The sequence below is a fragment of the Acanthochromis polyacanthus genome, chromosome 23 (genome assembly GCF_021347895.1).
Source record: "Acanthochromis polyacanthus isolate Apoly-LR-REF ecotype Palm Island chromosome 23, KAUST_Apoly_ChrSc, whole genome shotgun sequence".
Lineage (NCBI taxonomy): Eukaryota > Metazoa > Chordata > Actinopteri > Pomacentridae > Acanthochromis > Acanthochromis polyacanthus.
Genome location: NC_067135.1, coordinates 26420766 through 26438774, shown reverse-complemented (window position 1 = coordinate 26438774; position 18009 = coordinate 26420766). Strand labels below are relative to the sequence as shown.

The 18009-nt window shown below is 37.0% G+C and overlaps 1 protein-coding gene and 1 long non-coding RNA gene across 2 annotated transcripts in view; both read right to left on the bottom strand.

The window, feature by feature from the left end:
- Positions 1 to 414: 414 nt before the first annotated feature.
- Positions 415 to 18009, bottom strand: part of LOC110946484 (butyrophilin subfamily 2 member A2-like) — a 417600-nt gene continuing 400005 nt past the window's right edge. Inside the window, exons 12-13 of the mRNA XM_051943908.1 lie at positions 1081 to 1188; positions 415 to 974 (exon numbers count right to left, since the gene is read on the bottom strand). Coding sequence (XP_051799868.1) covers positions 837 to 974; positions 1081 to 1188 — 246 coding nt within the window. The 3' untranslated portion in view covers positions 415 to 836. The remainder of the gene's footprint in view (positions 975 to 1080; positions 1189 to 18009) is intronic.
- Positions 14077 to 16296, bottom strand: LOC127532372 (uncharacterized). The gene is made up of 3 exons (XR_007939754.1): positions 16200 to 16296; positions 14398 to 14472; positions 14077 to 14138 (listed from the first exon to the last, which is right to left on the bottom strand). It is a non-coding gene; the product is annotated as an uncharacterized LOC127532372 (long non-coding RNA).

Sequence of the window (18009 nt, the reverse complement as noted above, 5' to 3'; positions counted from 1 at the left end):
ACATCTATAGATGTAGTATCAGGTTGTTCTTTTAATGTCTCTGTGATGGTTTAGCTGCAGCACATTACTGGAAATGACATAAAAAACACAATCCTGTACATAAGGACTATTGTGCTTTATAATGAAACATCATTTTTATAGTTTGTGTTTCTGTCAGTGTTGTCAGGATGTTTTCCAAACTGATGGAATCATGAATTCTATAAAGTACAGACAGATTTCATTTCATGATGCTGTTCCTTCTGAACTGGAAACTTGATTAGAAACTGATCCAACTATTGCAGCAAAATCCTGTTTGGAGACAAAAACAGCTGATAAAACCCTGAATGTGTCCAGACCTGAATATTATAAAAACTATGAGATCAAGCAGACAGAGAAACAAAATAAAACACACTTAAAGTCCAAAGAAAAACTCTGTTCAGTGAAAGAAGATTTATTTAATAAAATACAAGATTACTGAAGAAAACCTGAAGACAGTCGACACATGAAGTTTGAAGAACAGCAAAAGGAGGTTAAACTAAAAACTGACTTTAACTTGTAGAAAACATTTTGTTCTGATTGTTTTAATGTTGTACATATTTCTGATCTTTTCTTGTTGTATCTTCTGTTCATTACAACTTTGATAAAACAACAAACCTAATGAGTTTTCCACAGAACTGAACATGGTTTAATTAGATAAAAATATAAAATGGACATTTGAAAACAAGCTTCAGAAAAATAAAACTCAAAAATGATTTTTAAAAAGATAATATAAATTTGATATGCAGAAAAAACAAAGGCTCACTTTGAATAATGCAGAAATTTAAAAAAAATAAAGATGTTTCACATGTTTATTCACATTACAGCAGTTTGTAGGTCTCTCCATCGTTGCTGATGAGGTTGATCTTCAGTTTGTCTCCAGGACTCCATTTCATCATGTCCAACCACACCTGTTTAACATCTCCATAAGGTGTGCTTGAATAGCGTTGGGAGGAGATCTATAAAGATAGTACATGCAAAAGTTACAGATTTACAAACACAATTAAAATAATAAAGAAGTTTTAAAAAGTAAAAAATATAACAAAGTGAAAAGTTCAGACTCACACAGAGAATTCCTCCAGCATGAAGTTTTAATGGCTCCTTAAATGCGTATGTGTCTGTTTCTCTGTCATTCTTCAGTAGTTCTAACTTCCAGCCTCCCAGTTTTATCTCCTGCAGGAGGAAAATTAGACACCAAAGGTAGAAAAACTAAATAATCTCCAGTGTGTGTTTCATACATGGTGTCCACAAATAAAATGATGACCTCTTTACATGTTGACCTACAGACAAAATACACTCTGATGTTAACAGCATTAGCTGTTATTTAATGAACCATTTAGAATATCTGTGGATATATTTGATCATCATATTGATATAAAACTTATTGTACATGTTTACACAGTATTCAGAAGGTTCATCTACATGTAAACAACATTACCTCAGTGGAAATGTTCTTGAGACGGATGTAGAGGCCCTGTTCATGGACCTCTTCTACAGTTATGGGTCCTGTAGTTGATCTTCCACTGGTTTGACTGATCTCCTCCATCTGAGATTAAAAAAAACACAAACACACACATTTGTTCAGGTGATAACAGACCAGCATGACTTCAGCTTTTCATTCAACATGTACTTTGATAAATGTCTCTTTACTCTGAAACATTTTCTTCCCAAACTTCCGTCAGCAAAATAAAGAGTTGATTAAAATTTCTTAAATTGAACAATCAGGTTTATGTCACTGAGTCAATGAAACCACAAGACTGAATCTCAGTTTTTTAAGATTCCAATTGTTTTTTATAGATAGTTTAAGTTGTCTTGTTCCCAACAACAAATTAATTTCACATAAAAACAGACAGAAGAGAAATGACAGCAGATAAACCTTAGTGTGTTCTGTGCTCGGCTCTCTCTCAGTCTCCGTCCACTTCTTCTCATTCTGGAGCTGGAAACAAGAGAGAGAGAAAAAACAGTATATTAATCTGAGCACATCTGTACATGACATTAATGTGTGACTTCTGATTGGTTGGAGACTCATTAAAAGCATGTTCATGTAACATCGCTGAGTTCTGCTTAAATCTCTGTTTCTGTAGCTTTAGATGGTGAGTAAGTTCTCCTCTGAACCAGCTGCTTGGAACATTCACTTTATCACCTTATTTTAATTCAGGTAACTCTGTCTCTCAACAATCATGTTCATATTTAACTAAACTACATGTTTGATTCTCACTAATATGTTTCTAATCAACATCTTTTCTTTTATTTCTTGTCAACCTGGTAACAGAGAAAATGGAGGAAAGTCTTCAAACATGTTCTGAAAGGTTCATATTTGAACCCAAATCATGGTGTTTTTCTAACTGCAGAGTTCTGGTTGCAGAAATGTAACCAAGCAGTGAATGAAAGTGAAACCAAAGTGTCAGAATAAAGGTTCCACATGGAACATGAATCCTGTTCTCCTGGATGAAAGTCCTGTTTCTGTTTTATGTCTTCTTCAGGAAACTTTGTGGCTCTTTCAAACTCTAAACTTTTCCTACAACGTCACAGTCTGAGAATTCTAGTGAGAAAATAGATTTGTGTGAAAAATGAGAATGTAGTTTAGTGGTATAGGAAGATAATTGTTGCTTTCAGAATGATGGATGTGGATGTTTCTGCAGTGGAAGTGACACCACAATGTTTCCAAACTTTACTTCCTTTTACTGACCTTCACTGATTTATGCTCAAATTTAATGTTGATATTTAGAAAATCATTGTTCCTTTTAAACGTTAACATCAATTCATTAATTTCATCAACATTATATGATGGTGAGACAGAGTTCAGTGAATATGTCAGGTATTTAATTTATAAAGATGATGATGGTGAGTTTTACCTCTTCCAGATGTTTCTTCAGGGTCTCATTTTCCTTTGTCTCCTGCTGGAGCTGATTGTTGGTTTCTGAATTATTTCTCTTTAACTGCAGATAAAGAAACACATGTTGTGACTTTAAGGGGTGACACTGATAGTTTTTATTTTACAGAACAAAAAACACCCGACGGTTCATCATAGAAGTGATGCAGTTACTGTGCAGTGATTCAGTTGTGAATGATTTGACATTTAAATGATTTAACAAAGTTTTTTTCTCACTTCTGCTGTAAACTTTAACTGTTAGAATCTACAGCAGATCAAACTTTACATCTATTGATAACTCTCCTTCCAGGGAGGATTTAAAATTAACATCAGCACCAATTAAATGCAGGAGATTTTTCTGTTTATGCAGGTAAAATCAGAATTACTGAATGTTCACTGATATCCCAGGAAAAGTTGAGGTTTTATTGAGTTACTTTATAAAGATGTTGATGGTGAGATTTACCTTTTCCAGCTCATTCTTCAGGGTTGCCACTTCGTTCTCAGCTTTCTTCTTTTCGTCTTTCTCCTGTTGGAGATGTTTCTTGGTGTCAACATGTTCTTTCTCCATCTAAGGAGTGAAAAGAGACGTGAAGAAGTTCCACATGATTCTGCAGGATCTCATTTCTCTGTTTCTCCTGCTGGAGCTGATTGTTGGTTTCTTTTTTTTTTTTTTAAGATCAGTGGGGCACTTTTATTTTGAGGTTTTTTTGGTTTTTTTTTGGTAATTGTAACTCAGCATGTTTAATTTTTTTGATGTTTTTCTTTTTTTATTTATACACATACACACATATACCCATATATACATAAAAATAAATGAAAAAATAATTCAATCATGGAAATAAATAACGACAAATACAGAAAAATAAAAGAGATAAGTAAATAATATAATATAAAATATATATCTAGATATCTAAATATACATGTACACACACACCTTCTCATTACTCTTCTCTCTCTCCCTCACTTATTTAATATAGTCGCCTACTTAATATAATCAATATAATGTGAGTGTGAGTGTGTTAGAGTGTGTGTGTGTGTGTGTGTGTGTGTGTGTGCGTGTGTGTGTGTGTGTGTGTGTGTGTGTGTGCGCGCGTGTGTGTGCGTGTGTGTAGGTGTGCATGTATGTGTGTATGCACAAGCGAATGCAGCGACTCCTATGTACACTTTATTAGCTGGTTGATTGGATCAGTTGATTAACTGATTTATTGACTGATCGATTTGTTTATTGAATTGATTGATTGGCTCTCAGACAAAACCAAACATAACCAAATGAGTAACAGAGTAGATATATGGAATTAGGACATTAGAAGATCAATGAAGGTGGACCTAGAGGACTGAGAATCTGCAATGTTATTATGAGGAGAAGATGTAAATTCCAGAGAGATATGTTCAATGAGCAGGTTCTTCCAATGAGCTAGAGATATGGAGTTTCTGGATTTCCAGTTCATGAGGATAGTTTTCTTGGCAATAGTTAGGGCCGTGAGAAGTATTTTATGGTTTGATTTATCGACTGTGGATGATGTTAAATCTCCTAGGAGGCACAATGAGGGGGATAATGGGATGCAACAGTCCAAGAAGTGTGACAGTGACTTAGTGACTTTTTCCCAGAAGTGTTTGATGGATGTGCAGTGCCAGAAGGTGTGAATATAAGTGTCAGGACAGTTTTGTGTGCAGTGAATGCAGCATGTTTCTGATGTGAATCCCATTTTAAACATTTTTTGTGTGGTGTAGTGGGTTCTGTGAAGTATCTTATATTGTAGGAGCTGTAGGTTAGCATTTTTGTCATGAGGAAGATGTTTTTACAGATTTGGGACCAGAAGTCGGCAGCAGGAGTAATAAAAAGGTCTTGTTCCCAGTTTTGTAATGGTCGATCTATGGTTTAGTCAGATTTTGTAATTATTCCATATATTTTGGAGAGGAGTTGTTTTGGTGAGGAGATATTGATCACTTCTGAAACAGCAGGTGCAAGATTAATAGTTGTGGTTCCAATGTTGACTTTTGATTGAATAGATGACTTCAGCTGCAGTTATTCCAGAAACTGATTACTCCTGATGCCGAACTCCTGGACCAAGGTGGGAAAAGGAACTAGGGTGTTATTGTTAACAATATATGCATCATTATATACACATATACCTTGATATATTATGGGTCTGTCTGTATGTGTAGATATGTATGTATGTATATGTATATATATATATATATATATATATATATATATATATATATTTGTGTGTGTAAATAGGTGTATAAAAAGAGCTATGAGTGTATGTTTGTATAGGTAGACAAGTATATAAGATTGTATAAATAGATATGTGTAGATGTAAATGTATAATTGTATATTTATATTATTCCAATGCACAGAATGATGAAGTATCCGAGAAAAGACATACTGCATGCAGCTTGTAAATATTGGTGTAAAGGGAGTGGGAGCTTAATAAGTTTTACTTCTTCCCCCTCCCTTTTGAGCTTTCTTGTTTTTCTTTTTTGTGTGTTTTTTTATTTATTTTTATTTTTGTATTGACATGTTTATAAGGTTTGAACAAATTGTATCAAAACATCTTGGAAGAGCAGAAAAACTGCCAAAGTACTGTTCACAACATGTATAAACTTTACCTTGTAAAAGCTCGAAATAAACTCATCATCATGCTTAAGATGAGTAATGCCATGTTTTTTTGTTGCTTAGAAAATCCGGGCTGTTCCAAATGGGAGTGAGATTGGATGGTGACAAAGCAGAGTTTGTTATTTTGTGAAATTTCCACCAGGCTGACAGAGCTGAAGATATTGTTGATACTTTGAAGCATGGGTGGCGTTTGATTGATTGGCTGATAAATGGAATATCAGAAATCCGAATGTCTTTACAGAAAGTTTGTTCTATTTCTAACCAGGAGTTGTCTGAAGGATTGGGGTGTGTCCATTTGTAAATGTACTGGAGTTGGTTTGCCAGAGAGTAGTCATAAAAATGTGGTGCATCTAATCCACCCAGTAATTTTGGTTTTTGAAGTGTAGTTAATTTGATCCTTGGTGTTTTATTTTTCCAGTAGAACTTAGTGATTATTGAGTGTAGGGAGTTAAACCAGGTGAGAGTGGGATGGATTGGGATCATTGAAAAAAGGTAATTTATTTTTGGAAGTATTGTCATTTTAATTATTGCTATTCTACCTGAAATGGATTGTAGTAGTTTCATCAAGCAAAGAAGGTCATCCTCTATTGTTTTGAGTAGTGGGGTGAAGTTAAGTCTAATCAGCTCTGACAACCAGGAGGAGACATTAATACCCAGATATGTGAAATGCCCCGTGCATAAAGGAATGTGAGATGTATGGACTGTTGCATGCCATCTGGTGTTGTGCAATGGTAGGATGGATGATTTATTCCAGTTAATTGAGTAATCGGAAATCTTGGAGAATGATTCAGTGAGGTTTATAGTTTTCTGTAGAGATGATTGGGGATTTTGGAGAAAAGTAAGATATCATTTGCATACAAACTTATTTTGTGTTGTGTTTGGGGTGTTTGAATACCAGTAAAATGAGAGTTCTGACGAATGGCTGTAGCTAAAGGTTCAATGAAAATGGTAAATAAAGAGGGAGAGAGTGGGCATCCTTGCCTGGTCCCCCTATGCAGAGTGCATCTTTGTGATGTTAGACCATTAGTAATGACGGTGGCTGAAGGTGAAGTGTATAGAATCCTGATCCAGTTAATAAATGATTCCCCAAAGCCGAATTTTTGTAATGTGGTGAATAGAAAAGTCCAGTTTACTCTGTCAAAAGCTTTTTCAGCATCTAAAGTGGCTATGATGGAATTCTCCTGTTGATGAATACTGGATTAAGTTGAATAGTCTGCGTGTATTGTTGCATGCTTGTCTACCTTTAATGAAGCCGGTCTGATCTGGGTGAATTATGTAAGGTGTGACTTTTTCTAATCTATGAGAGAGAGCTTTACTAATGATCTTCATGTCTACATTGATTAAAGAGATTGGACGGTAATTTGACTGCAGGGTGTGATCTTTATTTGGTTTTGGGAGGAGTGAAATTAAAGCTGTATTCATGTTGACTGGAAATTTGGAGTTCTGTTTTATTTCAGTTATTGTTCTGATGAAGAATGGAGCTAAGGTGGACCAGAAATGTTTATAGAACTTGGCAGGGAAGCCATCGGGACCTGGTGCTTTATTGTTAGGCATGAGGTTTAGAGCAGTAAAAAGTTCTTTTTCTGTGATTGGAGAGTCGAGAATATTGACCTGTTCTGTGCTGAGTTGTGGAAGTTTAATGTCCTTCAAAAATGAGTCAATGTCCTCCTGTTTTGGAATATGCTCAGATGAGTATAAATTGGGGTAGAAGTTTCTAAATATTTCATTTATTTCCTGTGGTGAGTTGGTGGGCTTCCCTGCTGAGTACTTAATAGTAGAGATTGTTGCTTTTTCTTCATTTCGTTTAATTTGACTTGCCAGATATTTACTTGATTTGTTATGATGAAAGTGTTCCTGTCGTAATCTATGGATCAGAAATTCGGTTCTTTTATTTATGATGTCATTTAAGTGTATTTAATATTTTCTTAATTCATTTTGAGTTTCTTCTGTCGGATTATTTGCATTCAGCGTTTCTAATTGTTTTATTTTTTGTTTTAGTCTATTTTCTTGTTCCTTTACTTTCTTCTGTTTATGGGTAGAGAATGAAATGATTTCGCCCCTTAAGACTGTTTTACCTGTTTCCCAGAGGAGTGATGGTGAAGACGTTGGAGAATCATTTATTTCCAGGAAGGATGCCCACTCTCTTTTGAAGTAACTGTCAAAATCTGGGTCAGTGAGCAGGGATGTGTTAAAGCGCCATCTAGGAATGTGTTTATGTTGGCTGCTCTGATTCCATATAAATGAGACGGGAACGTGGTCACTGATAATAATCGAGTGTATTTTTGAATTCGAAATGTTGGATATGATTGTGTTACTGATCAAGAAATAGTCAATTTGGGAGTAGGAGTGATGGACTGGTGAATAAAAGGTATATTCTCTGGTGGTTGGATATAAGACCAAAATCACTCATGAACTGTTTTATTGTTTCGGTAGATTGCCAGTTGCGTTTATTGTTTAAATTATTGGATCTGTCAAGTGATGACTCAATAATTGTATTAAAATCGCCTCCTATTATCACTGGGCAGTTGGAAATGTTTGAGATGGAAGAGAAAAAGTTGTAATAAAAAGATGAATCATCACTATTTGGGCCATAAACATTACCAGTTGTTACCGGGCTATTGTTGATTGATATATTTATAATAATAAAGCGTCCTTATGGGTCTGTGATGGTTGTATTATGGATAAATGAAATTATTTTGTTAATTAATATGCATACACCTCTCTGTTTCGAATTATAGTGAGCCGAGAATAAGTGAGTGAATTGTGACGTTTTTAATTTGTTAGAATTCACTTGTGAGAGGTGAGTTTCTTGCAATAAACAAATATCAGCATGAAGACTGTCCAGGTGATTGAGTACTTTGATTTGTTTTTGTCTGAGAGCCAATACCGCAAATATTTCAGGTTACAAATTTGACGGTTGACATATTAATGGGGTTTTATGGAAAGCTCAATACTACTGCAGGTGTGTCTATGCATGTAGTGTGGTGGTGGTGTGTAAATATGTGTGTGTGTGTGTGTGTGTGTGTGTGTGTGTGTGTGTGTGTGTGTGTGTGTGTGTCTGAGTGTGTGTGTGCGTACGTGCGTGTGTGTGCGTGCATGTTTTTGTGAGAAAAAAAACAAAACAGGACAGAACAAAACAAGACAAAAAAAAGACAAGACGAGCAACCAAGCAAATTACTGCGCATCAAGGTACAGTGCAGTGAGACCAGCGCGAAAAAATATTTATATTAATTATAAAAGGGGGGGGGGGGGTTATGTGTATGTATGTGTGATGAGGTACGAGGGTGAGAGAAGAGCGTGGGGGAGGGGATTTAGAAAAGCCAGGGTATAATGACCTTATGTTAGAATAACTGTCCATCGATGTAAAGTTTATCTACTCAAATGACTGCTCTCTTACCCTCTTGGATCATTTGTTTCCGGATGGGAAAGAGCTGTTTACGTCGGTTATTAATCTCTGGTGGATATTGATCATTGAGTCCATAGTCCGTTCCTTTAAGCCGTCTGCCTTGCCGTTGTACCAGTTCTGTGTGTTTATACTGTTCGAATTTGAAAATGATGGGTTGGGGTCGGGTGGAGTCAATGTGCTTGTGGCCCAAACGGTGAACGCGGTGAAAAGTGATGTTTTTAACGGTCTGCGTGGGAAGTTTGAGCTGGTTGATCATGAAGTCCGTGACTGCTGTCTCTGATTGGTCTGAGGGTGGTTCAGGAATGCTGGTGAAGATCAGAGTATCCCTCATGCTACGTGACTGTAAATCCAGGGTAGTTTCTTTCATGGTTTTATTTTCGGAGATGACAGAAGCGAGCTGAGTGGTGACGGAGGAGAGCTGGACGGACATGGTTGACACGGAGTGGTGAAGTGATTTGTTTTCTTCAGTGAGAGTGTCAATTTGTTGTTGGCTATATTCCAGGCTATGGCGGAGGTGTTGGAACTCTTTGTGGAGTACTTCAATAAGTGCGACTCTGGCATCCAGACCGGTGAGTTTATTGTCTATGGAAATTAACATGTCATGTACCTCGTTATGACTGCTGCAACAGGTTGGTCGTGGCGATGTTGTCGGTGAAGTGGCGGTAGATGAGGCAGGTAAATCCATGTTACGTGAGCGCTTTTTGGTTTTCCCCATGGTGCAGAGTCTATTGTAGTAGTCGTCGATTTAATCCTCAAGATGATCCAGGTCGATTTTCTAATCCAGTTGGGGTGGTGCATGTGGTAGGCAGAAAGTGAGGAATTTACGGTGGAAAAGTGACGGTGAAAGTTTTAAGAGAGAAAAGTTTGTTGTGGTCGTCGAGCAGTGAGCTGCCATTTTGGATCACACACAGTCTCACGAGCCTCCTCACTCACATGCCTGAGTGCAGATCTTCCCTCTCACTGAGTTTCTGAATTATTTCCCTCCAGTTCCAGCTTCTGATTTTAAGGTGTGAGACTGCTCGTTTTTAATTTTACAGAATGGAAAACACCCGACTGTTCATCTTAGAAGTGATGCAGTTACTTTGCAGTGATTCAGTTGTGAATGATTTGACATTTGAGTGATTTTAAACACTTTTGTTCTCACTTCTGCTCAGGGCCGGACTGGGAAAGAAATTCAGGCCGGGAGGTTTCCAATCAGTCAGGCCACTACCTCCACCGCAAGAGTTGTGTCACGTGGGATAATGCACCAAAATTTTGTTTTTTCCTTCCAAAAATATGCCTTTTACAATTATGTTATAGCAATTACAACACTATTAAACAGACAGTAAGTCTATTAAACACAACCATAACGACAGCTCCATACAGTCCAGTACTTTTCTCTTCTCTAATCTCTTCACTACCCTCACCAATTTTTCCAATGTTTTCCTTTTCCTATTATTTATATAACATGTGGAATTAAAAATATATATATATTATTTTGTCAGCAAATCATTTAGATGTCAGCTGGTCATAGCTAATAGTATATGCAAACACCAATGTTCATTTTATAACTGAAAATTGTAAGTCAACTGCCTACCAATCCCTATCCTTCTGATTTAGAGCTCAGAGCGCTTGCTTTGTGTGAGTGACAGGAGGGTGGGCGTGTACTTTGTAAGGCTTCTAGCACTGCTGTCTCTGGCCTGTCTGCCAAAAAGCCGATCAACTTTTTTTCATTGGCCTGCCAGTCCGTGGCTGGCCTGTCCAGGCAGGCCAATAAGGAGGCAGGCCACCGGGAAAAGTCTCACCTCTCCCGATTGCCAGTCCGGGCCTGGAGCTGCTGTAAACTGTAGCTGTATCCTCCAAGTATCCTGGTCTCCTGGATGAAAATCTGGTTGCTGACTTGTGTCTTTATCTATTCAAGAAAATTTTGTAGCTCTTTCAAGTTTTTTTTGATGGGTTTAAGTCAGGACTTTGGGGAGACCAGTCTAGAACCTTCATTCTATGCTGATGCAACCATTTCTTTACCACGTCTGATGTGTGTTTAAGCTCATTGAAACATCCAACTGTGTCCAAGATCAACCTTCTGGTGCTGATTTTAGGTTTTCCTGAATAATGTGGAGATGATCCTCCTCCTTCATTATTCTGTTTACTTTGTGTAAAGCTCCAGTTCCACAGAGCATGATACTGCCACCACCATGCTGGATGGTAGGTCTGGTGTTCTTGGGGTTAAAGGAATCACCTTCTCTATTCCAAACATATTTATGCTCAGTTTTTGTTCCATCTCACCACAGAACTTTCCTCCAGAAGGTCTTTTCTTTGTCCATGTGATCAGCAGCAGACTTGGTGGAGCTTTCAGGTTCTGCTTCTAGAGGAAGAACTTCCTTCTTCATGGATCCTCTCAGCTCATGTTGATGTCAAACCCTGTGGACACTGACAGCTGTGTTCCAGCAGCTTCTCATTCATTCACACCTGCTTTCTGATGATTCTTGCTTGACTCTTGACCATCCTGACCAATGGTCTCTCAGCAGCAGGTGATAGTTTGTGTTTTCTTCCTGATGGTGGCAGTAACACAACTGGACCATGAACTTCATACTCATAAACTATTGTTTGCACCAACAGCTTCTGGGGTTCAGAGAGTTCACCTGAACCAACAAGTGATGCCTAAAAGTGGGATTCATCAAAGGGACCCTGTATAACAATAAGCATTTCCTTGAAAAAAAAACTCAAATCAAATCACTTACTTAAAATAACAAAATTAAATCACCAACAATAAACAAAGATTTTACAATCAATTTTGTGTCACTGAGTCAATCAACCCAATAGATTTCATTGTAACTGAATTTTTCACTGAAACATGAAGTAATTATGGTCATTCAACAATTTTTTTTTCAAGTTAAATGTCTAATAGTCTTCGAATGAGTCTGGTATAATATAATATAATATAATACAATATAATATAATATAATATAATGTAATGTAATATAATATATAGACCCCCCTGAAAAGCGCAATTTTGCAATCGCATTAATTCCCGCATTAATCACCAAATTGCCGCTGATTATGCGGGGGTCAATTATTTTCCAAAAGGCCTCATAATTCCCGCAAGAATCTCACATTTCCACAAAAAAAAGAGAAATATGCAGGTCCTGCTTGATTTCACAATTACCGCATAAAATGAGAAAACTATAACCAATATAAATGGAGTTGTGAGTTTTTAAGTGACGCCCGGCCTGACGTCATCAGTTCACGCATTCACACACACTAGAAGCACGAGCTGATGCAGAGCGTGGCGCAGTGTTGCCAACTTAGCGACTTTCTCGCTAAATCTAGTGACTTCCAAAGCGTCCTAGTGACTTTTTTTGTCAAAAGCGACTAGTGAAAAATCTAGCGACCTTTTCTGCCGTTTTGGAGAATCTGACAGGAAAACTCGGCTCATTCTGCAGTTACTGTTTTGAACGAGCAGCAGGTGCTGCTGTGAGCTTCTCCCCCTCCCAAAGCACAGGCTGTCAGTCCAGTAACCCCACAGCAGTCCCAGTGTCTGATTAGAGGAAACATCCCTCCGCGGCCAGACGACAGATGAATCGCACATGCACAAAGTCACTACAGATCCCATCCAGACTTATGGAGCGGAATATAAATGAAAATGTTTCTTCACTGTCATACTAAAATAAACCACAGCATTTAGCCTCTCGTACAAAAACATATTTTGGGTGTTTTATACTCACTTTTTGGTCTCTTCCACAACGTTATTCCTCTCTCCTACAACGCTGATTACAATTACATGCAAACTGGGAAATATGCAAATTAGGCGATGACATCATTTCGCGACTTCTAGCGACTTTTAGGACAGCCAACAGCTACTTTCTTAACTGAGGAGTTGGCAACAGTGCGTGGCACTCAGAGACGAAAAACAAGAATGGAGAATGCTCAAAGATCACATTTACCTACGAATATTTCAGCCAGAGACCGGGCAAAACAGTACCCAGATTTACTGCACGAAAGTGGGGGGAAACTTGTTTTGTACGTTATTGCATATCAATATGGTATTGTTCAATGACTGCACTGAGCAGGGTTCCCCAAAGTGCAATAAGGTTCTTATATTTAGACCAGTAGTATTGGCTCACTGAGAGCTGTTATTTTTAGAGTTCAAAGTTGATGTTCAACAGTTAAGTTTAAACTGTGTTTGAAAACACTGGAGCAGGTAGTTTGCTCTGCCTCAAAGTATAACTAAGCAGAAAGAATGTTTTATTTCTGAGAAATGTGTGATTGAGGAATGTTTAAGTCCTGCTTAAGCTGATAATAAATGAAACATTGGCAGCACTTACTGTGATGTGTCTTGCATGCAGTATGTCTGTTTATCTTTATATTGCTCTTTTTCATTCAGTGGTAGCCTAGTAACAGGATGTAGGAGAACAATCACCTTTTTTCCCAGTTCTTACATATTTCGCATCTTTTTGCATATTTTACAACGATTTGCAAACTTTGCAACTTTCCGCAATTTTAAAATGGCACAAAAACCCCGCATATTTATTTGCATTATAAAGGATTTTAGCCCAAATTTTTCTGGAGGGTCTATAATATAATATAATATAATATAATATAATATAATATAATATAATATAATATAATATAATATAATATAATATAACACCGGCTGGTCAGTAACACATGAACACAGAAGGAAATGTTATCACATTAAACTTTGCTGCAGTGGAACCTGAGTTTAGTCTCAGTTATTTCATGTTTCTAATAAGTTCTTTATGGAAATTTGAAAATGTCTTGTTCCCAACAACAAATCAGTTTTATATGAAAAGAGACAGAAGAGAGATGACAGCAAATGAACCTTAGTGTGTTCTGGGCTCACCTCTCTCTCAGTCTTCATCCACTTCTTCTTCTTTTCCTGGAGCTTCTTCTCTAACTGGAGACAGAATAAAAAGACAGTTTATGTATTGAAGCACAGATACACATGACATGAATTCTGGAAAGATTCTTTCTTCTGATTGGTTGGAGACTCATTAAAAGCATGTTCATGTTCCATGAATTTAACATGTCAAAGTTTCCTTAATCTGATAAACAGTGAACTAGTTAACTTTCCTGCTAGAACTTTACATCACAGTGAGTTCAGTAGACATATCAGTCATGTGATTGAAAAAGGTTTTGATGGTGACATTCACCTCTTCCAGTTGATTCCCAACATTTATATTTTCATGTCTCTGCTGCCAACGCTGAGAGTCTCCTTCATCCAGCTGAAAGTAAGGAAACACATTTTGTGACTGGAGCTGAAAATTATCTGATTTATCTTCAAATATGAAACCTGAACTCTGGAACAAGTTTCTTTTTTTTTTCACCAAACATGAAAATAAAAGCAGAATTCGAGATCACAGTGAAACTTCAGGTGAATATGAAAACATATCCAAAGTTGTTTTGGTCTCAACAACAGACCAGTATTATATGAAAAGAGAAGAGAGATGAGAGCAGATCAATGATTTGAGAGAAAATATGAACCTCCTGCATCATGTTCAGGATGAATTTCTTCAGTTTTCTCTCAGTCTCCGTCCACTTCAGCTTCTCATCTTGGAGCTGGAAAGAAGAGAGAGAAAAAAACAGTATATTAATCTGAACACATCTGTACATGACATTAATGTGTGACTTCTGATTGGTTGGAGACTCATTAAAAGCATGTTCATGTAACATAGCTGAGTTCTGCTTAAATCTCTGTTTCTGTAGCTTTAGATGGTGAGTAAGTTCTCCTCTGAACCAGCTGCTTGGAACATTCACTTTATCACCTTATTTTAATTCAGGTAACTCTGTCTCTCAGCAATGATGTTCATATTTAACTAAACTACATGTTTGATTATCACTAATATGTTTCTAATCAACATCTTTTCTTTTATTTCTTGTCAACCTGGTAACAGAGAAAATGGAGGAAAGTCTTCAAACATGTTCTGAAAGGTTCATATTTGAACCCAAATCATGGTGTTTTTCTAACTGCAGAGTTCTGGTTGCAGAAATGTAACCAAGCAGTGAATGAAAGTGAAACCAAAGTGTCAGAATAAAGGTTCCACATGGAACATGAATCCTGGTCTCCTGGATGAAAGTCCTGTTTCTGTTTTATGTCTTCTTCAGGAAACTTTGTGGCTCTTTCAAACTCTAAACTTTTCCTACAACGTCACAGTCTGAGAATTCTAGAGAGAAAATAGATTTGTGTGAAAAATGAGAATGTAGTTTAGTGGTATAGGAAGATAATTGTTGCTTTCAGAATGATGGATGTGGATGTTTCTGCAGTGGAAGTGACACCACAATGTTTCCAAACTTTACTTCCTTTTACTGACCACTGATCACTGTTTCTGTTCAAAGTTAGTTTCATTAATCCTATCCACTATATTTTCCATCACAGTGAGACAGAGTTCAGTGAAAGTGTGAGTGATTTGATTTGAAAGAATGGTGAGTTTTACCTCTTCCAGACGGCTGTTCAGAGTCTCATTTTTCTGTTTCTCCTGCTGGAGTTGATTGTTGGTTTCTGAATTATTTCCCCTCAGCTGCAGGTGAAGAGACACAAGTTCTGATTTTAAGGTGTGACACTGACAGTTTTTAATTTTACAGAACAGAAAACACCCGACTGTTCATCTTAGAAGTGATGCAGTTACTGTGCAGTGACAGTGAATGTCGATATTCAGAAAATCATCGTTTCTGTTTAAAGTTAACATCATTTCATATATTTTACGAACATTATTTTACATCACGGTGAGAAGCTTCAGTGAAAGTGTCACTTATTTGATTTAAAAAGACATTGATGGTGAGTTTTACCTCTTCCAGACGGCTGTTCAGGGTCTTCATGTCACTTTCAGCCTTTTCATTTTTCTGTTTCTCCTGCTGGAGCTGATTCTTGGTTTCTGAATGATTTCTCTTCAGCTGCAGTTAAAGAAACACATGTTGTGATTTTAAGGTGTGAGACTGACAGTTTTTAATTTTACAGAACACAAAACAAATGACTGTCCATCTTAGAAGTGATGCAGTTACTGTGCAGTGATTCAGTTGTGAATAATTTGACATTTAAGTGATTTTAAACATTTTTGTTGTAATTTCTGCTGTTAAACTATAACTGTTAGAATCTACAGTAGATCAAACTTTACATTTATTAAGAACTCTCCTTCCAGGGAGGATCTAAAACTAACATCAGCATTCATCAAATGCAGGAGATTTTTCTGTTTATGCAGGAAAAGTCAGAGTTATTGAACCTTCATTGATATTTCAGAAAAAAACAGTTTATTCAGTTACTTTACGAAGATCATGAACATTAGTTTTACCTCTTCCAGCTCATTCTTCAGGGTCTTCACCTCATTCTCAGCGTTCTTCTTTTCCTCTTTCTCCTGCTGGAGCTGATTGTTGGTTTCTGAACTTTTTCCCTCCAGCTGCAGGTGAAGACAGACATGTTCTGATTTTAAGGTGTCACACTGATGGTTTTTAAGTTTATATAACAGAAAACACCCGATTGTCCATCTTAGAAGTGATGCAGTTACTGTGCAGTGATTCAGTTGTGAATTATTTGACATTTATGTCAAAACACAGTTTTGTTCTTACTTCTGCTGTAAACTGTAAGTGTGAGAATCTTTTCATTTATTAATAACTCTGCTTCCAGGGAGGATCTAAAATTAATCCCAGCACCCATCGAATGCAATTAATTTTTTTGTTTCTGCAGGTAAAGTCAGAATTATTGAATCTTCATCAATATTCCAGAGATCTGAGATAATGACATAACCTTTTTAGTTTCCATCTTTTCCTCCAGAATCTACAGTTCAGTCTCCATCTTGTGTTTTTCATCCAGAAGCTGCTGTTTCTTTACATACAATCATTAACTTCTTTTTACTGCTTCTTTGACTCCTGCTCTTTAGTTACTGATCGTCTGTTCAGGTTCACACTCTTTGGTTTCAACAAATATGTTGATATTAAATTGAAATATATGTGTTTCTATGTATTACAAGCTTAATTTTATCTCCACTGAAGTTTGCTAAAGCTGTTGTTCTTCTCTGTTTCTGTATTGAACCACTTCCTCTGTTCATTGATAAACTACATCTGGTTTTTCTTCTCCACTGTCCAGATTCTTTACTTGTCTTCCTGTCAGAGCTTGAATACTGACGTCTGATCTGCTTTAGAGACACAAACCTTCTTCCTTTATTCCATAATTGTTTGTTTACATCAAACTTGACTTTACTTTCTGTCATCTCCTGATCTTGGTGTCTTTCTTCATCTACCAGCAGTCAAACTTCTGTTTCTTTACTTACTAGTTCAAGTTCTTCTTGCTTTTCATTTACCAAAGTCTTCTTTTTCCCTTTGAGAAAAATAAAATCATCAGTATTTAAACATAGAAATGACAGTAATCCAGACAGTTGTATATAATAAAATGAAACCTCTCATGTCAGGGTTTACATTAAAACCTCAGTACTTGGTAATGTTCAGGAGTTTTTTATTAATGTGACTTACTTTTTTGTCTTTGTGTGCGAACAAAAAGAAAAACTGCTAGAATAAACAGGATGATAGAAACAACCAAACAAACAGCCAAACCAGCTATGGTGGAGGTGTTACTGGACTGGACCTTAAAGAAATCATCTGAAATGATAAAACATGGAATATGTTGGCATTTGATTTCAGCTGAACTGTGGATTTTGTCAAGTTGAATACAAACTACCTGGAACATGGATCTCTGTCTCTCTGCTCTGGTTGATCTTTTTCTGCTGGACTCTGCAGGTGAACTTGTTGCTGTGTTTCTTCTCCACAGTCACTCTGCTGCTGACAGCATAGAGGTCATCAGGACCTCTGACTGTCTCTGTAGGTCCAGCAGAGAGGAGGTTTCCATCACCGTCCAGCCACAACACCTCAGGCTCTGGATACCAGCCTGCAGACTCACACTGTAACTCCACTCCTCCCTTTCCATCAACCCCTGCTAAAGAGATGACAGGTTGGGAAACAGCACCTGAAACTGAACAAGAAGCACATTTAAAACAGGAGTCAGTCACCAAATGAATGATAGAGTTCATCATTACATGTAGTAAAGAATGCAGCATCTTAAAATCAATCATTCAGTGTCTTTAGTCTGCACTTTCAATGCAGCAGATTAGT